At 37.7% G+C, this 26839-nt stretch overlaps 1 protein-coding gene and 1 long non-coding RNA gene across 2 annotated transcripts in view; both read left to right on the forward strand.

Annotated features, from left to right (window-relative positions):
• Positions 1-26839, forward strand: part of LOC127432640 (uncharacterized) — a 137104-nt gene that overhangs the window by 12114 nt on the left and 98151 nt on the right. The gene's annotated exons all lie outside the window — the stretch shown is intronic.
• Positions 1446-25854, forward strand: hapln1b (hyaluronan and proteoglycan link protein 1b). Its single transcript, XM_051683901.1, has 5 exons — positions 1446-1578; positions 16209-16365; positions 21076-21438; positions 22459-22761; positions 24621-25854. The coding sequence occupies exons 2-5, from the start codon at positions 16251-16253 to the stop codon at positions 24908-24910; spliced, it is 1071 nt and encodes a 356-aa protein (XP_051539861.1). The 5' UTR covers positions 1446-1578; positions 16209-16250; the 3' UTR covers positions 24911-25854.

Here is a 26839-nt window from a genome sequence, read left to right on the forward strand (position 1 = left end):
CTAATTATTGCAAGACCACTAAGAAGATCCTGTGTCATGGTGTAGCCTTCCTATAGGCCTACTGTTTATCATGGTTATCTTATGTTTGTTCATAATGTAAGAATACATTATGAACATCCATAATCCTAACCATATAGAGCCTTTAAGGCTGAGTAGCCTGTCAAGGCACCTTTCTCCTATCGCGATCTTGCACTCTGTGCGGGGGCAGGGTGTCATGATTTGGGGCACCTATCTCCCATCACGATCTTGCGAGCTCTGGGCGGGGGCGGGGTGGCACAATTTGGGGCACATTTCTCCCATCACGATCTTGCGAGCCATGGGCAGGGCGGCACAATTCGGGGCACCTTTCTTCCATCGCGATTTAGCGAGTTCTGTGCAGGGGCAGCCTGGCAGGTACCCTGTCTTGCCACCCCAGAGAGCGTTGCCGCCTTAGGTGCCTGCCTATATCACATATGCCAGGATCTGCTACTGTGAACTAGCAGCAATGTAGTTTAGCTTGTAACTTACAACAGAGTATACAGTGAAATCACGCAAAACTGTCTGAGTGGTTTGGCTCACATTCACATTTTTATGAACTTGTGTAGACTGCATAAAACCTCATGGCCCCTAACCACATCCTCCACAGTTTTAGCAATAAATGCGTTGAGTTAATATGCATTATTAATAAAAAATGTATATCTTTTCTTATATGCTAAAATGAGAATTTCCTGACCCATGACTTATAAAAAATAAATAAATACATAATTTATATGTTAAATATATATTTCTTTTAATTCTTTCAATTGTTTGTCTTCTTTATCTTATTTATGTATACATTTTGGATGGTTTATACATATTTTTTTTTTATAATTTGTATTTTATTTGTTTATTTTTTTCCTTCACCTGTACTTGTCTTGATGATTGTATTCATACATTGTTTGATCTTATTGAACATTTATATAGAAAAAACGCCAGTTTTACCACCATTTGTGAACTTTTCAGACGGTCCCTTACCACACCCACCACAGTAATAGCACGTTTTAGTACAATGTGTGGACTTTTCAGACGGTCCCTTACCCACCATAGGCAAATTTTTCAACTTATATCAATGTTAAACTGGCGATCTGGAAGGATTTCACCCTTACACCATATGACCAGCTTAAATACGGGACAATCAATACGGGACACATCATTTTATCTTTAAATACGGGACGATCCCGTATTTTACGGGACGGGTTGCAACCCTACCCTTGGCTTCTGTGGGCTCTAGGCGATTGCCTACCTTTGCCTAGTGCTAAGTCCGCCCCTGTCCGTTAGAACGGATGTTTGTAAATATTGCTTCATTGAAAAACAATTATGTCACGTAACATTAATCATCGCACCGCTTGTTACATTCCAGTGTAACTTTGTAACAGTCCTTGATGACGCACACGGTGTCGATTTCAGCACCTCTCTGCTCTGTCGGTCAGCGCGCGGTTTGTTCTCCAGCGGGCTCTGCCTCATGTGTGACGTGTGTGAAGAGCAGCGAGCAGTTCACATGCACGAGCTCATCAGAGATCATTCAGAGGGACGCAGTCACGCAGAGCTCTGCTCCACAAGGTAAGAACCTGCAATTACACATCCCTTCTTTCCATGCTCCGTCCGTTTATTCTCTTTATGGGTAGCCGAGTTTACTTGTGATCAAAATAAAAATGTAGGCTATTTTATTTAAAGCGCAGTAGAACTCGCAATACCTCACTACATGTGGAATTAACGAACATATGTTTATTCTTAGCGATCTTCTGCATGATCTGCATTTATAAACTTCTCAAATTGTTACATGGCTTTAAAAATATATTTGAAATGGGAAGTCAGCCAAAAGCCATGCTCAGACTTTTACGGAAATAATTCGTAAACATTTTTGTAGTCTTCTACTAATCGGGCATTTATTGATAGGCCTATGTATTAATAATATAATAATATACTGGAACAAATAGTGGCAATAGTGAGACTACTTCTACATATGTTTGTTCAAGTTCAAAATGTTATAGATTTAAAAAAATAAAAAAATAAAAAATATTTTGTATTTGTGTTGATTGAATCTTTTTGGGACTTCTGGCATGCAGATACATTTTCAAGAATAAAAACAATTCCTAGTTTTGTATATTTATATTTTGTATCATGGGCATGAACTATGTACACAGTAATATTAATGGAATAAGATTTTATTACAACATATTACAATTTACATTTTAAAATATTAATGCATAGGGGAATTAGCCTATATTTAAGGTAAACCTGTTCACCAGTTCTATAAAATTTTAGCCATTATTAATCATTTTAACATTTATACAGTTCACATAAATAGTCCTGAGGTGTAAAACGGGCCTACAAATGTTCTCTCAATATGAGGCCATTAAAACCATGTGTGATAATTATAACAGAAAAAGACAAATGTTCTTTAAACAGTTTTTGATGAAGTATAGCATGTCACACAGCAGGACACTACTTTACTGCAACTGCTTGACATGTCAACTGTCCATTTGAATGACTCATACTGTAATCCAGTTCAGTATTTAATTGATGAGGTTTAGTTTTATTAACTATGTTTTGAAGAAGCTTATGACATCGGCAATTAATAAATCATCAAAGCAGTTGATTGTTTCAAGATTCAAAGTAGTCGTCCTTGCATTGGAAGATTTGCCAATATTTTGATGTTTAATTAGAACTGTAAAAGACGTCATGATGGTTACATAAGTCATTTAGCTTTCAATCTACCCCTCAAATCAATTAGTTTTATCTTTATGGTTTCCTAAAGCTGTTTAGTGGTGTTCCAGCAGTTGAGTCAATTCATATGAACAGTCACATTAACATTAAAACACAAACAACTTCCCCTTGTAATTTCTCAATTAATTATGAGACACTCTGGCTCCAAAGAGACCAGCAAGTGTAGCCTACATTTTGCTGAGTGAAAAGCCTACTTGTCTGAATTGCCCATGCAATGACAGAATGTTCTTATGGTACAAAATGGGCGCATACAGAGGGTTCACTTCAATAGTGGAAAGTGCCCAGAAGGAAACAGCTGGTTAAACAAATAATGGGGCCAGAGAGTGTGTAAAAGTATAAATTAATAATGCATGGCTTTATTTGACATATGAATGAAGCATTCTGAATTGCTTGATGAGTTGAGCTTGCCATCTATCGGTTTGGAGCATGAATATCACGTACCTTTAAAACCCATTGAGTTTCAACATGGTCAGCCACTAAAGCACTCTTGACTGACTTTCTTCAAAATAACATTTCCGCTATAACATACACAGGACTCTTGTACTATATATGTATGTCATGTATAACACACGCAAAATAGCAAAGCAAATAAAGATGGTCAGTGCATGTTGCCATCTTTTGTAGTTAATCAGATCTGTCTGGCAGCTGTTTGGTTGCTGATCTCAAGGTCATATTGCCAGATTTTTTCTGAGATAGGCCCAGTGGTCTGAGATGACCACGGCTGAACTCTGACCTTTTACTCACATTGCTGCCAGATCACATTAAAGCTGCAGATTTTCCAAGTGACCTCTGAAATTGATTCTCCACACTTCTGTGATGTAGTAGAGGGCGGCCTCGAGCGATGCAATTCATTTCACCCCTGATCTCCTCCAGGTTAATGCCTTGCATCACTTACTGCAACAGAGAGCCAGTTTTATGTCTGTTTCATTAGTACATGGAGCATTTCATGCTTATACTCCAGTGCTGTTAATTACAATCACTGCCAGTTTTTTTTTCTGTTCTTACCATTTTACTTCGGATTTATGAATTGTTGGTTATGTTAATAATGAGAGCCTAATTTGGACTCATTTAGTGTTTGTACAGAGATTTATTCAACTAGGATTGGGAACTGATTTCACTTTGAAAAAAATACCAGAACCAAAAGATTTTCATGACTTTTGGTTCCGTTAATGGTTCTCGAACAAGCATTCTTCTGCCAATGCGGATGGAACACTGCACTAAATAATCTGCCAGTCAGCAACGTCGCAACACTCCTGAATCTACAGCGTGAAACATACAGCACAACCACTGCAGTCCAATTCCCAAACTAATGACTTTTATGAGTTGGTTCTTTTAAACCTAGAGTACAAAAGATACAGCACAACCAGTATGATTCCCAAATGAATGGCTTTTATGAGTTGGTTCTTTTGAATGTACAGCACGAAACATACAGTGCAACCAGTGCAGTCTGATTCCCAAACAAATTACTCTTATGAGTCAATTCTTTTGAATCTACAGAGTGAAACATACAGCACAACCACTGCAGTCCAATTCCCAAACTAATGACTTTTATGAGTCGGTTCTTTTGAATCTATGGTACGAAACATACAGCGTAACCAGTGTTGTCCCTTTCCCAAATGAATGACTCTTATGAGTCAGTTTTTTTGAATGTACAGCACGAAACATACAGCACAACCACTGCAGTCCGATTCCCAAACTAATGACTCTTATGAGTCAGTTCTTTTGAATCTACAGTGTGAAACATACAGCGCAACCAGTGTTTTCTGATTCCCAAACTAATGGCTCTTATGAGTGGGTTATATTGAATTTACGTTGCAAAACATACAGCGCAACCATTGTAGTCTGTTTACCAAACTAATGACTCTTATGAGTCGGTTCTTTTGAAGCTATGGTACGAAACATACAGCGCAACCATTGTAGTCTGATTCCCAAACTAATGACTCTTATGAGTTGGTTCTTTTAAACCCAGAGCACAAAACATACAGCACAACCAGTATAGTCCGATTCCCAAATGAATGACTCTTATGAGTCGGTTCTTTGGAATCTATAGTGCAAAACATACAGCGTAACCACTGTAGTCCGATTCCCAAACTAATGACTCTTATGAGTTGGTTCTTTTGAATCTACAGAGTGAAACATACAGTGCTGTCTGATTCCCAAATGAATGACTCTTAAGTGTCGGTTCTTTTGAATCTACAGTGCGAAACATACAGCACAACCAGTGTTATATGATTCCAAAAATAATGAATCTTATGAGTCGGTTCTTTTGAATCTACAGTGTGAAACATACAGCGCAACCAGTGTTTTCTGATTACCAAACTAATGACTCTTATGAGTTGGTTCTTTTGAATCTACAGTGCAAAACATACAGTGTAACCAGTGTTGTCTGATTCCCAATCTAATGACTCTTATGAGTCGGTTCTTTTGAATGTATAGCAGGAAACATACAGCGCAACCAGTGCAGTCCGATTCCCAAATAAATGACTCTTATGAGTCGGTTCTTTGGAATCTATAGTGCAAAACATACAGCGCAACCACTGTAGTCTGATTCCCAAACTAATGACTCTCATGAGTTGGTTCTTTTGAATCTACAAAGTGAAACATACAGTGCTGTCTGATTCCCAAATGAATGACTCTTACGTGTCGGTTCTTTTGAATCTACAGTGTGAAACATACAGCGCAACCAGTGTTTTCTGATTCCCAAACTAATGGCTCTTATGAATGGATTATATTGAATCTACGTTGCAAAACATACAGTGCAACCATTGTAGTCCGATTCCCAAAATAATGACTCTTAATAGTCGGTTCTTTTAAATCTACAGTGTGAAACATGCAGCGCAACCATTGTAGTCTGATTACCAAACTAATGACTCTTATGAGTTGGTTCTTTTGAACCTACAGTGCAAAACATACAGTGTAACCAGTGTTGTCTGATTCCCAATCTAATGTCTCTTATGAGTTGGTTCTTTTAAACCTAGAGCACACAACATACAGCACAACCAGTGCAGTCCGATTCCCAGACGAATTACTCTTATGAGTTGTTCTTTTGAATATTTTAATACTTTTGATACTTCAAACAGGTCAGATGGCACCAGGCACTTGGAGAAATAACAATCTAAAACACATGCCTTTTAGGGCTTTATTGCAAAACATATTACAGCACTGAGATTGAAAAATGTTGGCTTTGGACCGAGACAATCACGTCTGAATTGCAAATAAGGGCATGTAGAGGAACTATGTGCTTTGTGCAAGTCTGACCCTCTTTAAGGACACCTACAAGAACATGTTTCAGTTTTAATGTTTAAAATGCTTCATGTTCTGTAAAGCTACCAAACACAGCCCACTGTTTATAGGAAGCATATAGTTTTCCTGATCAGTCTTTTCTTCTGAAACACACATTTGTTATATAATTTTGAGGATAAGGACTGTAAATCTATTTTTAATGGCTTATTTTTGGTACATAACTTAGAAAATGCCCACTGAAGGTGTGTAGAGAGCTTCCTGGTAGCTTGGACTGGATGAGTTGAGGATGCTAGTTCTCTCTCATGCTCAGTAGTAGAGAAACGGTCGCAGTTTATGCATCAGTACTGAGGGCTCTTTGTGAGCTAAGGTGGCACGAGGGTGACGTCAAAACCTACAGAACTCTAATGAGATACTGGGTGGGTGGACTGGTATGAACCCACCCCTTGTACCACTAGAGGAAAATATAATTTTTCAAATGACCAATTTATTTGTAGTACAGACTATTTTGCATTTAAATAAATAGCCTTACCAAGAGTAATGGGCTCTTTGCTCATTTTGAAATTGTTTTCATGGGTTTTTTGCCTTGTAAATAAACATAATCTGTTGTTAATGGCAAAGTGTGTAATTTCTGCACCTCTATAGTGTCACCAAATGGTTTTGACAGATTCTCGAACACTCCATCTGCCATAGTCAGACAAACAGGTTGTCCCACTGCAAACTCTTGTTTGAGCCAATGCTGCAATGGCTGGGATGCTCAAACAAATAATGCAATGTTTTGATAGCACCACAGAGCCACAGTTTTTACACTTTTCTGGGAAACCAATCTCAAAATGGTTTATTTATAAGTTGTCTCTGCATATAATGTTTTTCTTACATTGAAAAAGTGACACACATCAAGAATGTTACCTTCTGCATTGCGTCAAAAACTCCATCCGCTGTTCTACATCTGAGCGTTATGATTCCACTTTTAGAGCCAGTATGAGCCATGCCGTTCACACCCAGGTAGTGCCACCAAGTCAAAGGTTCTTTATGCTTTGAGCACAGAGCTCTCCCTTATGCTGGAGTCTATGAATAAAAGGTATATTGTCTTAAACTCATATGGGACATGTTTAGAAAACAGTAAAGAACAGGTACAACCCAAATGAAAAGATTACTTGCTTTTTTTCTTAATGCTTAGAAAATTTAACTGATAGTGTAATTTTTTTCAGTTACATGATGAACACTTACATGAGCTGAAGACTCCAGTTATATCAGTCACCCCCCAAAAAAGTTGTTTTATTGTGCACAAGGGTGGTCTTCCTTTTACATTATGTTGAGATCACATGACCAGTTGAATACTATTCACTTCAGCTCAGTAACCCCCTATTTTCAGGCAATTTTGATTTTGGAAAAAAATAATCACAGGTGACAGATTGGCCTATGAATACAGTATTTTTTTTTACAATGGCATCGGTAACCGGAAATGTTTCCCATTTGTTATGCATGCAAATAGGTGTCAATATAAAGTTCAAGACCCCTGTCTTATCAACCAGCAACACATGAACAAAAAATTACTAAGTGTACTGTAAAAGATGTCATTTTAATGTGTTATATGTAATGATGTTGGCAACAGGCAGACGAAGAGACGATGGTGTGAAGATGAACCCAAGTGCAGTTTATTTACAAACGTGGAATCCCAAAAACGTGAACATGAACTTGGCTTGACTATGGCTTGACTATGGCTTGACTATGGCTTGACTATGGCTTGACTATGGCTTGACTATGGCTTGACTATGGCTTGACTATGGCTTGACTATGGCTTGACTATGGCTTGACTATGGCTTGACTATGGCTTGACTATGGCTTGACTATGGCTTGACTATGGCTTGACTATGGCTTGACTATGGCTTGACTATGGCTTGACTAGAACAAAACAACAAAGTTACATACACAATACCTCACACCAGACAATGGCAAACATGAGGGCTTAAATACAAGGACATGGGTAACAAGTAAACAAGACAGCCAATCACAAGACTAAACTAATAAACAAGATAACAAGACTAAATGAACTTAAACCAATGAAAAGACAAGACTAATAACAAAGTAATCAAACAAAGAACCAATGAAAACAAGACACATGAACAGGGGGAACACATGACAAGATCACATGAGGGAACAGGAAATCACATGCCATGAACAGGAACTAAACTTGAAAATAAAAGACATGAAAAACATGAACCAAAACACATAAACTTGACATTATAAGTATATTTATCTGATAGTGTAGTTGAAAACAAGAGAATAGCTTTATTTTCAGTGATACAACATTAGATTTCTCTTTTTTTGTAAGTCTTATTTCTAAGTCGTTTGCCACAAATCCCAAAATAGTTTTTTCATCTGGATCCCAGAAAGAGTCTTTGGTTCAGAACAGAGTGTCTCCTTATTTTACACACTAATGGCTGAACTGTTGCAATGGTCTCTCAAACAGCTCATATGTGAAACACTACATAATATTTTTAATATAAGAAAAGCAACACTCAGAGGGGGCCTATAGCCCAGGACACTAGGTGAATGCATACCGTATATGAAGCAGAAATTAAGATATATTTAGCTAAAAATGTTCCAAATAAACCAAACCGATAAAGAATGTTCCAGTATGTCAAAACAACACTAACTGTCTAAATGCAAATGGGGGTAAAACCACAGCTGTGTGTTGTAAAATACTTTCATGACATACTGTATCTGACTCCTGCTAAAAAATGGATTGGACTTATGTAATGAAGACCACTTTAGTCAGTGCTTGTAGAGAGTGGGGGTCAAACACATGCCTGACCCCTAGAGAAACACATGGAAAGATTTTAAATGTTGTGACATGGCTCTTTAAGTTGTTGGGGCTGGGAGTGGTGTGTTGGCTGCCAAAAAATGTGTAATGGCCCATCCAATTACCCCGTCAATGGGGCCAGTCTTACAAATTTTAGTGTGCAAAAACTACATACGTGTCAGTGGGTCTTTCTGCACTGCTCATAATAAGATACAGTTGATTTGCCTGGCAAATAAACACGTGTGTTTCAGGGAGAGGCTGAAAATTCAATCAGCGTTGCCCTGAAAATGCCTGCAAAGATCAAATCTATACAGTATTTCAATACATTCCAAATTTAAGTGAATATTGACCTGTAATAATGGCTGAAGTGGTTTAGTTTAGAAGGATTTGGGAAATTCAGACAGTTTGAGGAATTTCTTTAGAGGAACAGCTAAAGGAAACTGCCAGAATTTATATCTTCAAAATCCTTAAAAAAAAAGTTTCCTAAGCCCAATTCCACACTAATATGTTTTCGTTGAAAACACATTGATTTAGCTACGTTTACGCCTCTCATTCACACTAGAATGGCGTTTTCCTTTACAGAAAACTGAGCGCCTTTGAAAGCGCTCTCCATAACCACATACTTTGGAAAACGTTGATGTTAGGAAACTGAAAACAAATTAGTGTGGATGTGGCCTAAGACATCTACATGAAACACATATTTTATTCTCAGACACCATTTTCATGTATTGATTTTAATCTGTCCTCGATGATTAAAAACCAATACATGACCTTTCTGGGAAACACTGAGTTTTAATGTTAAACAGAAACATTGAGAAGTCATTGAAAACCAAACCTGATTTCACTGTGAATGAGGTTTAAAGATCCTGGTCAAACATCTGTCATCGGTCTAATGTCTAGTGCAGAGAGATGGTGTGCTCTTCAAACACAGCGACTCATTTGAAGGGAGGAAACAATCCTGTTTGTGTCTGATGTTATGGAAATTAAGGGTTTCTGAGCGCTTTGTGGAATCAAACATAAGCATTAAACATGAGTCATTGAAATCACAGGTTTACCGTTTTATATATGTGATTTACCATTTCTGCACTTACCTGAAAACCACCACTGTCACCTGCACAGGTTTGTTTAGCTGCATTTCCTGGCAAGCACAATTAACCCACTTAGCATAGACAAGACAGACAAATCCTCATCTCTCATGCATATCAGCTCAGGTTGAAATTAGTGTGCACTCTTTAATATTTGTGTGCTATCTGGATCGCTGAAGGGCATCTTCATGCTGTCAGTTTTGGTATCATCTTAAGTAACCACTGCTGATCACCTGTATTATTATGTTAACAGAAAATACGAAAAGGACAAATGAGATTCAGTGCCGTTGAAACTCTTGCGGACTTGCTTATGCTCATGCAAACATGCATATCAGGTTATTTTTGGTCATTTCCTGTAGAAATATTGCTTTCAGGTACACTAATAATTAGTGGTCGACCAGTATGTTTTTCAATGGTTGATGCTGTTGTGAAAGAGCAGGATGGCGATATACATGTAAAAAAACAGCAAATGAGATGTACAAAGAAATTGCTGAGATTAAATGAACACATTTTGTATTTAAAATTAAGGTGACCAAATTTCTGAAACGAAAAACAGGGACATTTCAAATTCAGTGGTCAATAGGTCGTAGACTTTTGAGTTCATTTAAAATAAAATTTGATAATAAAATAAAATAAATAATAATTTGAATAAAAACAATTAGTGGAATAATTTTTTATATCAGTGCATTGCCATTGAGCCATTAGTTTACTCAATAAAAACATAGATTCTTACAGTATGTTATCTGAACACATTAGTGAATCTAAGTTGATCTGGCAAAAAATATTAAATTAACAAATCATGGAAATAATTTTTACGGTGTGGTGTATCATGCTCTATTGAATTGTAGCCTTTGTCTCAATGAAATTCAAACACGGAGGTAAAGTTGATCATTAAATTTCGTCTAATAATAATTATTATTATTATCATAATACTATTTTACCTAACTGTTTGCATATCTCATATGGACCTGTTTTTCTTAATTACTATTTTTTATTTCGATCAAGTCTTATATATGGTGATCCGTTTCAGTCACTCATTTCCCTGCAAGGAGCAATGTAATTTATGCTGTAATGTACTGACTAACTGTACATTTCTTTGCAGATATTTTATTATACATATTTTATTTCCATGTTATTAATTAGTGGTTGACCAATATATCGCCAAGGCCGATAAATCGGCCAATATTTGGAATTTTTTAATTATCGGCATTGTCCGATAAATTTTCCAGTTTGGTCGATTTGTTTCTTGAGGGCACTGAGAATCGTCTGCTTGCATTTGAAGCGACTGAGACATATAAACGACCAGCCAAGGTTCGTTTAGTTATGTGCCATCGTGCTACTACAATAACAGACCGGTGTTCAACACAGTCTCATTTAAACGGTCCACATATCAGAGTTGCGACAGACACGTTTGAGCTCATAATGTTAAAGTGCTCACCTGTTTCATTCTCCCTCTCTCTCCTCAACAGTTCCCTGTAACTTTTAACTGTCTCGTCTAATGATAAAAAGGCAAATATCAATAAAACTAATATCATATACCATCTGCAAATATGCGCATATCTCCTTTAAACAGATGTAATAAACCAACCTCACACAACTTCAGCAGATCCAGCATCCTGTGGAGCACTCATTTATTTACCTCTAAAGCACATATTCTTTCATTCTCTCTTCAACAGTTCCCTGTAACTTTTAACTGTCTTGTCTAATGATAAAAAGGCAAATATCAATAAAACTTATATCATGTAGCCTACCGTCTGCAAACATGCGCATATCTCGTTTAAACAGATGTAATTCACGAACCTTATGAAAATCCAGGGTTTTCTTCCAGTCGAGCGCTCGTCTAATATCTTCCTCTGAAGCGCATATTCTATCAGCCAGAATCAAAACTTCAGGATCAGGATCAAACAATCATGACAGTCTGTCCATGACAATCCAAGCAGGCGATCCAGGCCGTTTAAACTGTCAGGAGATTGCTGCTCGTGCTGGATCCACATGAGCGCTTCACGTGTGCTATAAGTAAATATCCTATTCACTATGCACTGTATGTACAATTGGTTTGATTCTGTATTTTTGGATAAAATTATATTGTTAATGCACACATGCCATCAATGGTTCCTGGACTACTCTGTATACTGTTATTTCCTTCTTCCTAATATATGAACAATTTCTTCATGTGCAAATAAATTACTAAAATTTGGTGACTAAACAGAAATCAGAAGAAACTGGTATCTACCATTTTATAAACAATATTATTTTATATTTTTATATTTTATATTATTATAAGTTAAAGTTTAGTGTGAAATTGAGTAAATATAGTGCTAAATAAGAGTTTATTAATTTTTTAGCAATTTTATGTTTGTAATTTAATTTATTAAATTGTGTGATATATCGGCATTGTATCGGCCTATCGACCACCCTACTCTCTGGATATCGGCATCGGAATTGGCTATTAAAAACCCATATCGGTGGATCACTATTATTAATGTAATATTCTTCTTTGAAATTTATTTCGGGTATATGTTAAAACAACAAAGTAGCAAATATGTGAGAAGGTGCTTCCTTTAGTGTGTGAATATTACACTGATCACACGGAGAGATTATCACATTGATCGGTTTTACAGTCCAATTAAATACATAGATAAAATTTTTGATTTTATTTGTTCATCTGCAGGTATTAATTTGACTACTTTTAACCAGCATGTTATAGTTTGTGTGGTCTGTGCAGGACTTCCCACGTTATGAAGGCCAAACTTTCAGTACAATCCCGCACCGAATTCAGAACCTGTTATAAAATACATAACAATATAACTTTATTACATAAATAGCTAGTGGCAAATGGCTGCTTAATGGCAAAACTGGCCCGACCAAATAATCAGTGAAGGAAGATGAATGATTTGAAGCTGCTATAGCGAGCAGCCCCCTCTGTTGGTCAAAATAAACAGCACACGGTAGGCTTTGCTGCTGGGGCAGTTTCTTGCCATGTAATATAATTCACCATGCGGGCTGTTTTGAATGCTCGGGAAAAATGGGGACATTTCTGGGGACCGCTCCAGTCGGAGACATACCACCAAAAACTGGGACTGTCCATGGAAAATGGGGACGTCTGGTCATCCTATTTAAAATTCACTAAAAAATGAAAACAGAAAATCTTTTGACAAGGCTATTGGTGTATCTGAAACTGATATAACGGAGAAACTATTAAGCTGTTAATCAGCTTAAATGTACAGTACAAATATCAGCGATTGATACTAGCTAATTTATTGGTTTATCACTAAGAATGTATTGCTATTCTGTATTCTGACAAACTGCAATTTACTTGGCAATGTCTTTTGAAAACATTTTGTTGGCAGTTTAAAAGGTTAAATTTTGTAATGCATGATTAGAATGAATATTTAGTGCATATGGTCTGTGCATAGTAAATGCTAAAATGACCACTACCACTTCTCAAGATATACTGCTAAAAGAAGAAAGGAATAGCCCTCATAGCAATTCAAAACAACTACTCAAATCAACCACTTAAGGGATTATTTTTTGGCATGCTAGACAATGGGGTCAAAGGGGAAATCAGGCTCCGGCCAAAATGGATCCATAATCTCCCTGAGCTTCACAGCTGCTCTGGAACCAGTAGTGGAATGATGTAATTATATGCCCCCCACGTTGTGCCGACAACATTACCACTCACCATTGTGAAGTCAAAATTTATATAAAAGTAAAGTTGTGTATAGTCTCCAAAACTGCTGTTCTCTGAAGATCAGATCAGATCAGATCTCATCTTCTATTAACAAATGACTGTTCTGACGAAATACGTTTTACGAGCCAAACCCTTTGCATTAAACATTACTATTAACATTTATTATAAGTTCATTTAGAGCAACTGTTTTCAAACATCACTGCAAAAGAATGTTAATGGACACTCGCTAAAAAGCTCAGTTAACGTAACACTTTACATCAGTTCTGTAAAAATAACGTCTAACAAATGAAAGGTTTAAGTTTTGCAGAAGGGATTTCCAAATGAGGATCGGAAAGTAGAATAGCTGGAATAATCTGTGCTTGAGTTAAACAAGCATGTTTAAATGGGACCTGTCCCAGACTTCAGAGTTTTGATAACTCCTTTAATTTCTTTACAGATGATGTCATGCTGATATTACACTGCACCAAGTGTTTGCATTTCTGCTTAAAGACCCTGAGCATGGGTTCTTCCATTCAAAACATTTCTTTATTTGTTTGTGATTGCAAAAAACTGAATCTGTGCCTCTTTCCAGAAGATAAGTTCTCAAGTTGTGCAAGACTAAGATTCATGTAATGCTTAATTTAATTAACTGGTGGTCTGGCACTGTTTTTAAACCATTCTTGCATACTGATCAATTGCAGTCGTGTGTTTAGGACGTTTACCCATATTCTAAAAACTTAAGGCATGGCTTGTTTTCCCTGTGCTTGACCTCACTGTACACAATGGAATTTCACAAAGGAATGCGATTGGTAACAGTGTTCTTTGTCAACAGCAGAGTTGGTGTGGATAAGAGTTAACAGTCTGTGTTTGCTTAACCGTCACCCCACAAAACAGTGCATGTCTGAGAGTTGTTAAGCTAAAAATGCCTTAGGGTCATGTTGGGTGGGAACAACTCTTCCCACTGTAACAATTGTGTCATAAAGTGTCCTCGTGGGGCAATTTAGCTGAGCAAATCCATGAGGCATCCTTCCAGTCCCTGCCTAATTTGTTCTATTACTTTTTGCAGTGCCTAGGATGTGCAAAACAGATTTTCAAAATTGACAAGTCGGTGGGTTGACTGAACCACTAGTGGACTAATTGGTCTTAAGGAAGTTGTGTATAATTAGGCTTATTATTAAGATGTGTTCTCAAAAAAGCTAGACTGAGCGCAATAAAATGAAACAGAATGCAGGGGTCTTGAGCTTTTTTAACTTTGAGATGGCATTTAAAAAAATGCAATGTTCATGCTGTGAGATGCTCAAAAACAGTGTAACTCACAACACAGCAATCTAAGGGGCCATTCAGACCGAACGCATTCTTGCGCAAAGAAATCTAGATGCAGTTGACGTTAAAAGCTGAAAATCTTTTTTTATCTGACACGGTGTCTAAAAAAACATAAGATGCTGAAAACTGCTGGACAATCAAAAATGTGCATGTTTACATAATAATTGTTTTTTTAAAGAGCGCAAACACAAAAACAGTTTTTGTGTGAATGGCCCAAAGACATCTTTTTGTATGTGTTAAGAATTAAAGTTATGCTGCTAAAAATATACAAACTATGTAAAAAAAAAAAAAAAATAGCCGACCATACTATTCAACTAGTCATTAATAGATTGTTGGATGACTAGTCGACAATCGTGACCCATTACTATTGCCTCGAACTCCCATAGTGCTTAGATGTATTGAGTTGCTTGCAATACTTCTCCTGCACTGTACACATAAGGCTTTGCCTTGTCCCAGCCGAGCACACTGTGGTAACTTATCTGTCACAGGAGAAGGCACACTGCATCTGTGAGTCTTCAGTGTTATCAGGGGTGGCTTCCTGCTAGGCATAATGAGGTTGGGGGGGGGGTTTGGGTTGGCTACTCTGCAGAGCAGTTCTGCTGACTGCAGTAGAGAGGAACTACCTCAGTGCGTCAGCACTCTGAAATTAATGAAGAAAAAACACGGATCAATCAGTGTGACTGCAGAGAGAGAAAGAGAAGTCTACATAATTTCAAACCTTGAAGTTTTGTGTAGCTGTCCTTACATGCGCTAGTAGCCGGGAGCACAAGCTCCTTAAGATGGTAAGTTCTTTGTTGAGCTCTATGTCTGCAAAGGCTGTGCTGTAAAGGGACTATCTGTGCTTTAGAAGTACTGTATGCCTGTAAAGTTTTATGTTAGTTTGCCATAGCGAGCATCTTGACTGCACGTTTTGCACACTTCAGTGCCTCATAAGGTGAAGGGTACAGAAAGCAACTCTGCAGCACTGGTGTTTGGATTGCAGTGGTGTTAATTGAGATTAATGCATGCATGCAAAAGTTTAAGGTGCCTGGACAGTTATTTCTGTAATAGTCCTCTTTATGTAGTTGGCTCTTTGGGAGATGTGGTGAAAAGGACACGGTGTGCGTTGGTCTTTGCGTGACAGCTCTGCACAGGGGAGTTTTACTGCAGATGGGAATATGCAGAGGATCTGCTGCTCAATGAAAACAGATCTCTGTTCTAAACTAAATGCAAAATGACCTGACATTGTATAAGTGATGCTCAATAATACGACTCCTAAGAATTTTTCTTTTATCCTAGAAAACTCAACTTTCATCAAATGCATACTGTCTGACTGACCCCCATTCTTTTCTCTGTGTAGTGAAGTGACACCCCCCCAACCCCCCTGGTGCTATAAATCAAGATGAAGGTGATCTATCTTCCTGTTTGCATCTTGGTCTTCTTCTCCGTGAGCCGAGCAGACAACTTTGACGAGGCGTACAGCGACCTGGAACACTATAGGACCATATACATCTCAGGTAAGGGGTGGGAAAAGGAGTGTATGTGTTTGTGATTATGTGTGTAAGTGAGAGATACGGGGCTGTACTGCACATCCCCTAAATGGGGTTTCACCCTCCAGCATTTCTGCAAGACATGGACACTTATCATAATTATCTCAATGGGTGTCGGTTTAGGTGATTCAAACCCTTCTGGGTTCCATCACAAGATGCATTTTTGTGGCTGGTATTACTTACTACCAGTGTGGAATAATTGATAAGCCACTGGGTTTCCATATTTACTTGTGCTGATATCAGTATCAGTAGTATCACAGCTTTCCTAACCAAATCTGCAAAACAATTATGATCAGTTTGTCATCAACAATATAGTATGCATTATTAAGTATAAACCACTATGTACCATCCAGGTAAAACAACATGATTACAAAAACAAGTGAACTTTTCATTTCGAAGTTAATCTGAGTTTTTGACCTACCAGCGGTGGCAAAAGAACAGCATACAGGTATGCAGCATATGCAGTGCAAACCCAACCAACCTCAAAGGGCGGTGCACAGATGGCAAAATGTTCACCCGGTCAGGCACCAGTTTCAAGGGGTCTCCAACGTTGATATTGTATTCACCCCTGTAAATGGGTAATAATAATAATAATAATAATTCCTTACATTTATATAGCGCTTTTCTAGGCACTCAAAGTGCTTTACATAGTATAGGGGGAGTCTTCTCAACCACCACCAGTGTGCCGCATCCACCTGGATGATGCGACGGCAGCCATAGTGCGCCAAAACACCCACACACATGTAGCCAATTCAGGGATGGGGTTTATAAGGAGGCCATGATTGATAAGGCCCAGTGAGGGGAATTTTTGCCAGGACACCAGGGTTATACCCCTTCTCTTTATGAGAAGTGCCCTGGGATTTTTAATGACCACAGAGTGTCAGGACTTCGGTTTAAAGTCTCATCCGAAAGATGGTGCTTTTTTACAGTATAGCTTCCCCGTCACTATACTGTGGCATTAGGACCCTCACAGACCGCAGGGTGAGCACCCCCCTGCTGGCCTTCCTAATACCTCTTCCAGCAGCAACCTTAGTTTCCACTGGAGGTCTCCCATCCAGGTACTGGCCAGGCTCAACCCTGCTTAGCATTAATGGGTAGATGCGCCCGGCCTACCAGCCCTAACAACAATGCGCAAAAAGACATTTTATCAATTTCTTGGTGTCCTTTTATGATGTGTCATGCTGAGTATTTATGTAGCTCAACAGGTAGAACATGGTGCAAGCGATAGCGAAGTCTTTTTTGATAAAAGCATCTGCCAAAATCATCAATGTAAATGTAAATGTAAATCTCATTTGTCCAAAATTTACACTTCATGTAGCAGAAATGTTATGACTGGCTGAAATGTTCGTGCAGCATTTTACTTACCCTGAGAACTGAAAAATTACTTGATGCTGGAAACTTGTTGCATAGCACAAGTATGAACATAGTGTTAATGTAAGCCTTACAAAGCAGAAGCTGAATTCTTCTGCAGTTTAGCTGCAGTGTGTCCTAGCTGACAGTGGGCGACTCTCAAGTTTTATCAGCAGATCCAACAGGGTGCTGTTGAGGACAACTTGACTATGATAGTCCCACTCAAAAATCTCACTAGGATCCTTATTTGAATTTGAGATGTCATCTTCCTGTTACTGGGGACAAGTATGGGGGAGTTTTGTTGATATACACAAATCTCTTGCGCATTGAGTAAACATGAGGTTTGATTTACCTTGGAATCACACTCCAATCACATCTCAAATGAGTTCTGAATATGTCACATGCCACTTTGGAACCATTATGAGAACCAGATGACATTAGCTATAGCTGCACAGAGCTGTAGTGGCAATAACAAAAATGTTTTTTAAATGATGTTTTCTTCCATGATGTTTTTTTTACCATTTACTACTAACTCCATGGCTCTAAGCAGTTGTAAATGTCATGGCAAATTGATTTATCACGCATAAGTATTGAATGGCATGAGTCAACAACAAAGCCAGCACAACAGCATGTGAATATGGCAACCAGTCATAAGTCTTGCAAAAAGGTCACATGAACAACATTGTCTGCTAGTGGGAGACTCAGCCCGGCACATTTCTCTTGTTTTATGTGGTCTTTCAAATGGTTGCAGGAGATGGAACATCTATTGGAGTGTCCTCATTGGAGGAATATTTAGTCAATGTTAATAGTCCCTCTGAGTTTCCTTCATAAACATGTAAGGGAGTTTCCATCTCAAAAATCTAACAAACTCAGTGATTCATGTCTTTACAAAACCACAACAGGCAAGGATGGATTCACACTGACTTCTTTAACCCTCATGCACTGTTTGGTCATTTTTGACCTAAATCAATTTTGTTTCTTCAATAAAACTGGTTTCCTTTATCTGACTGGTACAAGACTTGGTGACTTTTCGTCCATTTAATATCTGAACACACACAAAGAAACTGGAGTTGATTCGATTAGTCTAAGTGGTAGAAAAAAAAGTAACACTTGTACATTGGAAATGAATGGGAAACACTAAAAATCACAGATTTGTTTTTCATTATTTATTATATAAAATGTAAAAAACAGCCACAATGCAGAAAAAAACACACACAGACATGAAGGGGTGAGACTACCAAATATCAAGAGTGCAAAACACAAACACACACACACACACAAAGCTGAACTGGTCAGACTATAAAACAGAATTATGTATATTTTTTTAATTTGTCAATAAATAAATCAATAAATCAGCCACAATGCAGAACACACACACACCAAAATGAATTGGTGAGACCATAACACATCTACAATGCTGAACACACACACACACACACACACACACACATTCATCTTGTTACAACCAGGGATAAATTAGGTTATTACTTGTTATTCTACTCATTTCAGGTATGCAAAAACTGACAAAAAATAACCTCAAACAAATCAAACAAAATGCTAAACTTTGACAAAAGTAGTCTTTGATAATGTTTAAATATATATATCTAAATGCAGAACTTGTAACAAAATCTAGAAATCATCTTCTCTTCAACCAGGGATGAATAAGTAGCTCTCTGCAGCTATCTAGTTTTTATACTTGTAATTTCATCTGGTTTTTATTTTTTTTAAATGGACAGCACAGTTTTATTCTTGAGACTTTAAGCTTTCAAACAGTATATACTGTAATTTATGAGGATTGGTTCAGTATTTGAGAAAATATTCATAATAAAAGTCAAAAAGATACATTTTCAAGCTCAAGCTCAAGGTCATATAGGTAAATAAATTAGTAAATAAAATAAAATAAAATAAAAAACACCCAAAATGCACAACTTTAGTGCTTTTACATTATTTAATTTAGAGTTGTTACATTTCTTTCATAACAATTAAAAGAATTACACGTTTATTGTTTCTGGTCACTTTTGACTGGGAACAACTGTAATGTGATTCAGTGATGAACAGTGCATAAGGGTTAAGAAATGCCTTATGTTATTGGACACTAACCAATGATTGAGGGCTTAGGAGAATGAAATGGGAAGATAATTGTGATAAAGTTCCTCTGTTTTTTGGTATTACATCTCATTTGGATCTAAGCGATGGCTATTAACCATGTCACACTCTGCATCAAATTATTGTGTCCATTATTTATTTGATCCATATTTGCTTTATGCAAAATATTTTCTAAGGGTGTTATTTACACCTGGCTCATTTGGAGCACTTGATTTGGAACCTGGTGCATTTTTTCCATTAGTTTGGTTCGCTTAGGCATATATGAACATGGCAATTGCACTCCGATCCGCACCAATACAATCAGTCCGAGACCACCTGGATGAGATAGTCTCAGTCCGATTGCAAACGAACTCTGGAGTGGTCTAGCATGTGGTGAGAATGCAATGCGACCCAAAGGACCAATGAGCCAAACAATATCCCAATAAAAACCATGAGCATATCAGATGGATCTGCTGAGAAGAAATATAGATATAGCCTTTTGGCAACTATATTAGATATAGCTGCACATTCAAAATGGGAGTTGTTCAATAATTCCTGTGGTAATTTTAGCACGATCGCTTCTCTCTTTTGGATAGCGGCAGAACAGACACAAGTAGGAAGGCGTCAGCAACTTTTTCACAGATAAAAACCTGGTTTCACTCTTTCTGTGTGTATGCTTGTGTATGCATGTGTGTTTGTGTGCGGGCGCGAGAGGGAGACGGGAGGGAGAGAGAGAGAGAGAGAGAGAGAGAAGGAGAGAGAGAGAGAGAGAGCTTAGAGACCGTGAGAACAGGTCCTTTTCAATGAAAAAAAAAATTATGCAAAAGCAGCTAATGACAGATAAAAATAACCGTAATGGACATTTTACAACCAATATCCATTAGTGTGTCTAATAATGTTTATTTGCAGAGCAACCTCTTTTGCAGAGACTTTTGCATAAACGTGACATAAACAATACTCAAATATCTATACCAGTTGACACAGTTTTACAGGTACATAATTTTAACCGGTATATCGATGTATGAGCTAAATTGTGGAACAGCGCACAAACATTCTGACCAATGAGAGAACAGTTTGCTCAAATGAGACTTTTATTAACACAGTTTTGGTTTGTTTTGAAATATTCCCTTGTGAAAGTAAACCGAACCATGAAGAAAACGCAACAGTGTAACTATTTTAGCCCCTGTTTTGGAACAAATCAAGCAAGCTAAAGGTCTGAAATCTCTGTCTTTGATTTTTCAGAAAATGGACCCCGACTCTCAGTTGATACAGCACAACCAAAAGTGATCTCACAACGTGGAGGCAATGCCACACTGCCGTGCAAGTTCAACCGGGATCCCACTTCTGTCCCAAATCCCAAGTTGAGGATCAAATGGACTAAACTGACTTCAGACTATCTCAAGGAAATTGATGTGTATGTAGCTATGGGCTTCCACAAAAAGAGCTATGGTCAATTCCACGGCCGCGTGCACTTGCAGGCTGCCAGCGAGAACGATGCCTCGCTGGTCATCACTGAGATCACACTGGAGGATTATGGGAAATATAAGTGTGAGGTCATTGATGGTTTGGAGGATGACACAGCGGTTGTATCCCTTGACCTGCAAGGTAAAGCACAGCTTTAAGTCGCTAATAAATCTTGCTGGATTTTATACAGGAAGGAAATGCCAATCTAGTTATACTTACCTGTGCGCCACCAGAACGTCTCTGTGTGGACTTTTAACCCAGATTCCGAGGAATCTGTAAAGCTGAAAAGGTCACCATTGTGCTCTGGATGCTGGTCCCCAGTATGTGGCTATCCTCTGGTCTGAGAGAAATTAGGATAAAAATTATGTTTTGGTGGTGAACGTGAAAAAAAAACACTTTTGTAGAACAACATTTCTATTGTAAAACTGAGCTTGTTTTTCAGCAATCACTCTAAACAGTTTATGCATGCAGTTCAGATGAAGTGAAAAACATTAAATTAACTCCATATTTCTTTGTAATTTATTACACTGAATCAATAAACATACACTGGATCATGTTTATTTTCTGTTATAGCATCCTTAAAGCCAGATAGCTGTGAGAGAGCAGTGTAAAGACTCTATTCACACAGTGTGTAATGTAAACACTATTCAATTATCTTACAATGCAGAGTAGAACGACTTTCAATTTAAACCATCAGCAAGATCATGACGCAAGAGCTATCCAGGCCAAATAATGGGACACTCTTGTCATCTTTCAGTTGCATGCAATAAATCAAAATGCAAGAACATTTTAATTCACTTTAGAAGGAGCACTGCAGAAAACATTGATTTAGCAATCAGGAATTTGTTATTGCCAGATTACACATTATTCTCGAATCAGAAAGCATTAGATCGTTTCTCTGAAAAGAACTTTGCAACTTTGCTCAGAAAATCGGCCTAAATCTATCTATAAATAATATACACAATTTATAATAATAACGCAATAATTTGTATCATGGACCTTATTCAGAGTACTGCCATATTTAACTTTTGACAGGAATGAAAAAAAGACTGTGAATGATAGAAGTACAGTCTCTTCAAATATGGCTAGTCTGAATAAGGTCTACTACCAGCCTGATACAGTCCATATCTAATGCTTTACCTGATCTTTGACATTCCACAGGCATTGTCTTTCCATATTTCCCTCGACTTGGTCGCTACAACCTGAACTTCCATGACGCTGAGAAAGCTTGTCGAGGTCAGGATGCCATTGTAGCGTCTTTCGAGCAGCTGTACGATGCCTGGAGAGATGGGCTGGACTGGTGCAATGCAGGGTGGCTCAGTGACGGATCAGTGCAGTACCCCATCACCAAATCCAGAGAGCCGTGTGGAGGCAAAAACACCATCCCCGGTGTGAGGAATTATGGGATGCGCAACAAGCAAAAAGAACAATATGATGTCTTCTGTTTCACCTCTAACTACAAAGGTTTGTCCTCCCCACTGTTTAAAGAATAAGGTTTACATTTCTGCTGCACTAGTGTCACCAAATGGAATTGCGAAAATAATGTGTGTTTTACAATCTCAGAGTGTTTCATTGGTCGAACAAACCAAAATTCCTGCCCCAAACTCATGCCATGTCCAACTCATGGTTGAACCAATGTTGGCACCACTGAGCAACAGTTTTGTGGAAATCAACCTATGGATGACTGACCTCTAGTTTTCTCTGCATAATAAGTTGGGATACGATATTTTAATATATAAAAGATTACATACTTTTGATGAAAGACATTTGACATAAGCTAGATAATTACAACCTTGGTGATAAACTCATCAGTAACTCAGTAATAAAGCTGTTACATTTGGCAGATGCTTTCATTTAAAGCAACTTGCAGTTCATTACATGTATACATCTTATCAGTTCATGTGTTTCCTGGGAATCAAACCCATGATCCTAGTGTTGCTAGTGCCATGCTCTACCAGTTGGAACCCATGCATGTATAACCCTAGTACATCTAGCATTTTCAAGCCATTGGTTACCATGGGAATTTCCTAAGGGTTTTTATAATTGCAGTTTTGGATTTATGAGTTAAATAGGGTCTGTGGTTATAATTATTGAGGAGACTTTCACATACGGCTGCACAATTAATCGAAAAAATAATCAAGATTACAATTACGGCTAATGCAATTAACCGAAAAACTGTCAATTACAGCATTCCATTTAGATCTCCTACTGAATTAAAGTTTTGTATTTAAGTTTTTTTCAGTGGTTGAGCATTGTAAACAATCGCAGACATGTTCATTAAGTACATAAGCCTATAAGTATTGGTGCAACAAAACTGGAATGCTCCCATTATAATATAACAATATAAAAGCGATAATTAAGTTCTAAGTGTCACGGTACTGGAAAGGACGAGACAAGAGAGTGGGGATCCAAATGTAGAACTATTTATTATGGAACTCAGAAGATGAAGAAGAAACAATGATGAAAATAAAGCATTGGAGCAAAAGGGAAATCAAACATAACAGCAGTTTGCTGGGTAACTATGTATGTAACATCCATACGCTAACGTGCTAACAAACAAGAACCTAGGAAGACTAATGGAAACATGAGGGCTTTATATACACACATGGGTAATGACAAAACATAGAACACCTGGGAACAAAGATGGGGAACAGTGCATCATGGGAAGTGTAGTCTAACTGTCCAAACATAAAGGGAAGGTGGCGGGATGATAGAGCTGTGACACTTGTTTTTGTGAGGTGTAGCTTACATAAAGAAATATGGATTGCAATCTGCCCCCCACAAAAAAGGAATTTCATGTAAATTCTATTAATTGAAATTAATAATCGTGGTTACAATATGAAGGGAATTCATTCACAAATAGGATTTCTGTCAATCGTGCATCCTTTCACGTTTTGTTCTACAACATGAAGTACACACAGTAATACATTGAATATACAATCTTGATGAAATAGACAGCCACTATTGTCCTTATTTAGTTTATTAGCAACACAGTGGCTTTTAAACTTCCGTTTAAAGTATGACTCTAAATTATGTTGTAAAGCACAGCGTTTCTTCAAGTCTCTTCAAGTGATTTTACCACAGAACTTATTTTACTCAGTCTAAAAATGGCAAATTAAAACACACAGGAAATTCCTGAAGGAACCCATGGTGAATTAGCCATCTGTGTTGGCCTACAAATTGACGCCACATCGTTACATGCATGCTTAGCCATGCTAAGAACCTCTAATGCAAATTCTCTTCCACATTTTTTCTGTTTTATTTGACCTTATATCCAACTTAGATAATTGACATTTCTCTTTACATCACCCCTGTTTCTCCAGGACGGTTCTACTACTTGATACATCCTTCCAAGCTCACGTATGATGAGGCAGTGCAAGCGTGTCTGAAGGACAGCGCTCAAATCGCTAAAGTTGGCCAGATGTATGCCGCGTGGAAGTTGCTGGGCTACGACCGCTGTGATGCGGGCTGGCTGGCGGACGGCAGTGTGCGCTACCCGATCTCACGGCCTCGCCGGCGCTGCAGTCCCACAGAGGCTGCAGTACGCTTTTCTGGATTCCCCAACAAGAAGCACAAACTCTATGGCGTCTACTGCTACAAGAGCGAAAAATGAGATGATGTACCAATCGTATAACTCACAAACTGAAGCATAACAATGAAAGGAGTTAGTTTGAGTCCATTAAAACTGTGACAGTCTCTAGATACTGTAATACGGAATGATTTGAAGATACAGTAAGTGATTGGTGTTTTGTTTAAGCAAAGGTTGAAAAAGGGACTTCAGTTACCCTATTCACTCAAAATCAAGACTTTGCCACAAGACGCCAACAAGACAAGAACAGTATTCATAGGATGCCACAGAAAATAAATGTGTTCCAGGTCTGAATGATCATTTATAGCAGTGCTGAAGGAAGAGATATTTGGCGAGATATTTCAGTAGAGATTCACACTGTGCTCTTCCATTTAGCATGCAGTAGCTTGAGGGATGTGCTAGAATTGAATGACAGTAAAGCTTAACACATTTAAATGATTCTTCTGTGCACTTAGTTTATCATTCAAGAAATCATATCCCATTTAAAAGCATGATGGAAATAAATTCAATGAATGTGCTAAACACCACACAGTCATGGCACAATGAACACAATTTTCCCTTTTGTCATCCTTACAGGGGTGCTATAAATGTATTATTTTCTAATATCATACCTTTTTTTTTTTTTTTTTTTGAAAACATTTCATGTGTGGACCAAACCATGTTGAGTCTTACATAAGTCGCATTGTTAAGAAACAACAGCATTGTTCTACGATTTTTTTAAACTATTGAAATATAAAAGTAGTGTGTTTATAAATGTATCTGTTAATTATCTTTTTCTTAAAAATATGTTTTTATAAAATGTCTCCCCTGTGACTCAATTTAAGAACAGTTCATTCTATCTGCATACATGTGAAGAGCTGTACTGTATTGACCTCATCACTGTAAAATGATCTTTGTGGCCAGAAATATAGGAGAAATTTGTGGTTCATACCACAGACATAATGACAATACCATTGCATTTCAAAAGTAAATCTAGCTTGTTTTTTCTAATGCTTGTTTTTATTTTATATTTGTGTTCTATTATATTGCAGACCTGATGTGATCAATTCATGAAACCTAAAAAAAAATATATATATATATATATATATATATATAGCAAAGGTGCCAAATTAGTAAATACAAATTAGTTTGCTAGCAGAATTCAAAAGAAAAGAAAACACATGGCCCAGTTTCTAGGTCACATGAGTAGTTTTATTCTATGCATGTTACTGTTTCCAGGTATCAGGACTGATATAGTCAAAAAGACATTAGTGTTTCATATTGTGTTACGTAGTACAACCCCAATTACGAAAAAGTTGGGACAGTATGAAAACTGGTAATAAAAACAAAAAGGAGTGATTTGTAAATTATATTCACCCTTTGCTAAATTGAAAGTACTACATCTACACATTATAAGATGTTTTTCTTTTTTGAAAATGTACAGTAATTTCAAATCAGTTGATTGCAACACGCTCCAAAAATGTTGGGACAGTCGAGTGTTTACCACTGTGAAACATCACCATTTCTTCTAATAACACTTATTAAACATTTGGGCACTGAAGACACAAGTTTGTTAAGTTTAGAAAGTGGAATTTTCCCCCAATCATTTAGCTGCACAATTGTACGGGGTCTTCATTGCCGTATGGTGTGCTTCATAATGTGCCACACGTTCTCAATTGGAGACAGGTCAGAACTGCAGGCAGGTCAATCTAGCACCCACACTCTCTGCTTACAGAGCCATGCACTTGTAATCCAGGCAGTATGTGGTTTGAAGTTGTCCTGCAGGAAAATGCAGGGATGTCCCTAGAAAAGACAGTGGTGGATGGCAGTAATTTGTTGAAAAAACTCTCCATTACACTACCCTCTATTCGCCTTATTCAGCCCCGCCCCTTTTCCATACTCCACTCTTCCGCATTTTGTCATCTAACTTCCTGTTTGTATTGAAGCTACTGAGAAGAGTTGATCAAAATGGAT

Source organism: Myxocyprinus asiaticus, chromosome 42 (assembly GCF_019703515.2).
Source record: "Myxocyprinus asiaticus isolate MX2 ecotype Aquarium Trade chromosome 42, UBuf_Myxa_2, whole genome shotgun sequence".
Classification (NCBI taxonomy): domain Eukaryota; kingdom Metazoa; phylum Chordata; class Actinopteri; order Cypriniformes; family Catostomidae; genus Myxocyprinus; species Myxocyprinus asiaticus.

What these genes read in the sequence shown, in the direction of transcription:
- hapln1b (XM_051683901.1), top strand. Translation starts at nt 16,251, where the DNA reads ATGAAGGTGATCTATCTTCCTGTTTGCATCTTGGTCTTCTTCTCCGTG. An exon ending in TGTATCCCTTGACCTGCAAG is followed by an intron (nt 21,439 to 22,458) that starts GTAAAGCACAGC and finishes GACATTCCACAG; the next exon opens with GCATTGTCTTTCCATATTTC. An exon ending in TTTCACCTCTAACTACAAAG is followed by an intron (nt 22,762 to 24,620) that starts GTTTGTCCTCCC and finishes CTGTTTCTCCAG; the next exon opens with GACGGTTCTACTACTTGATA.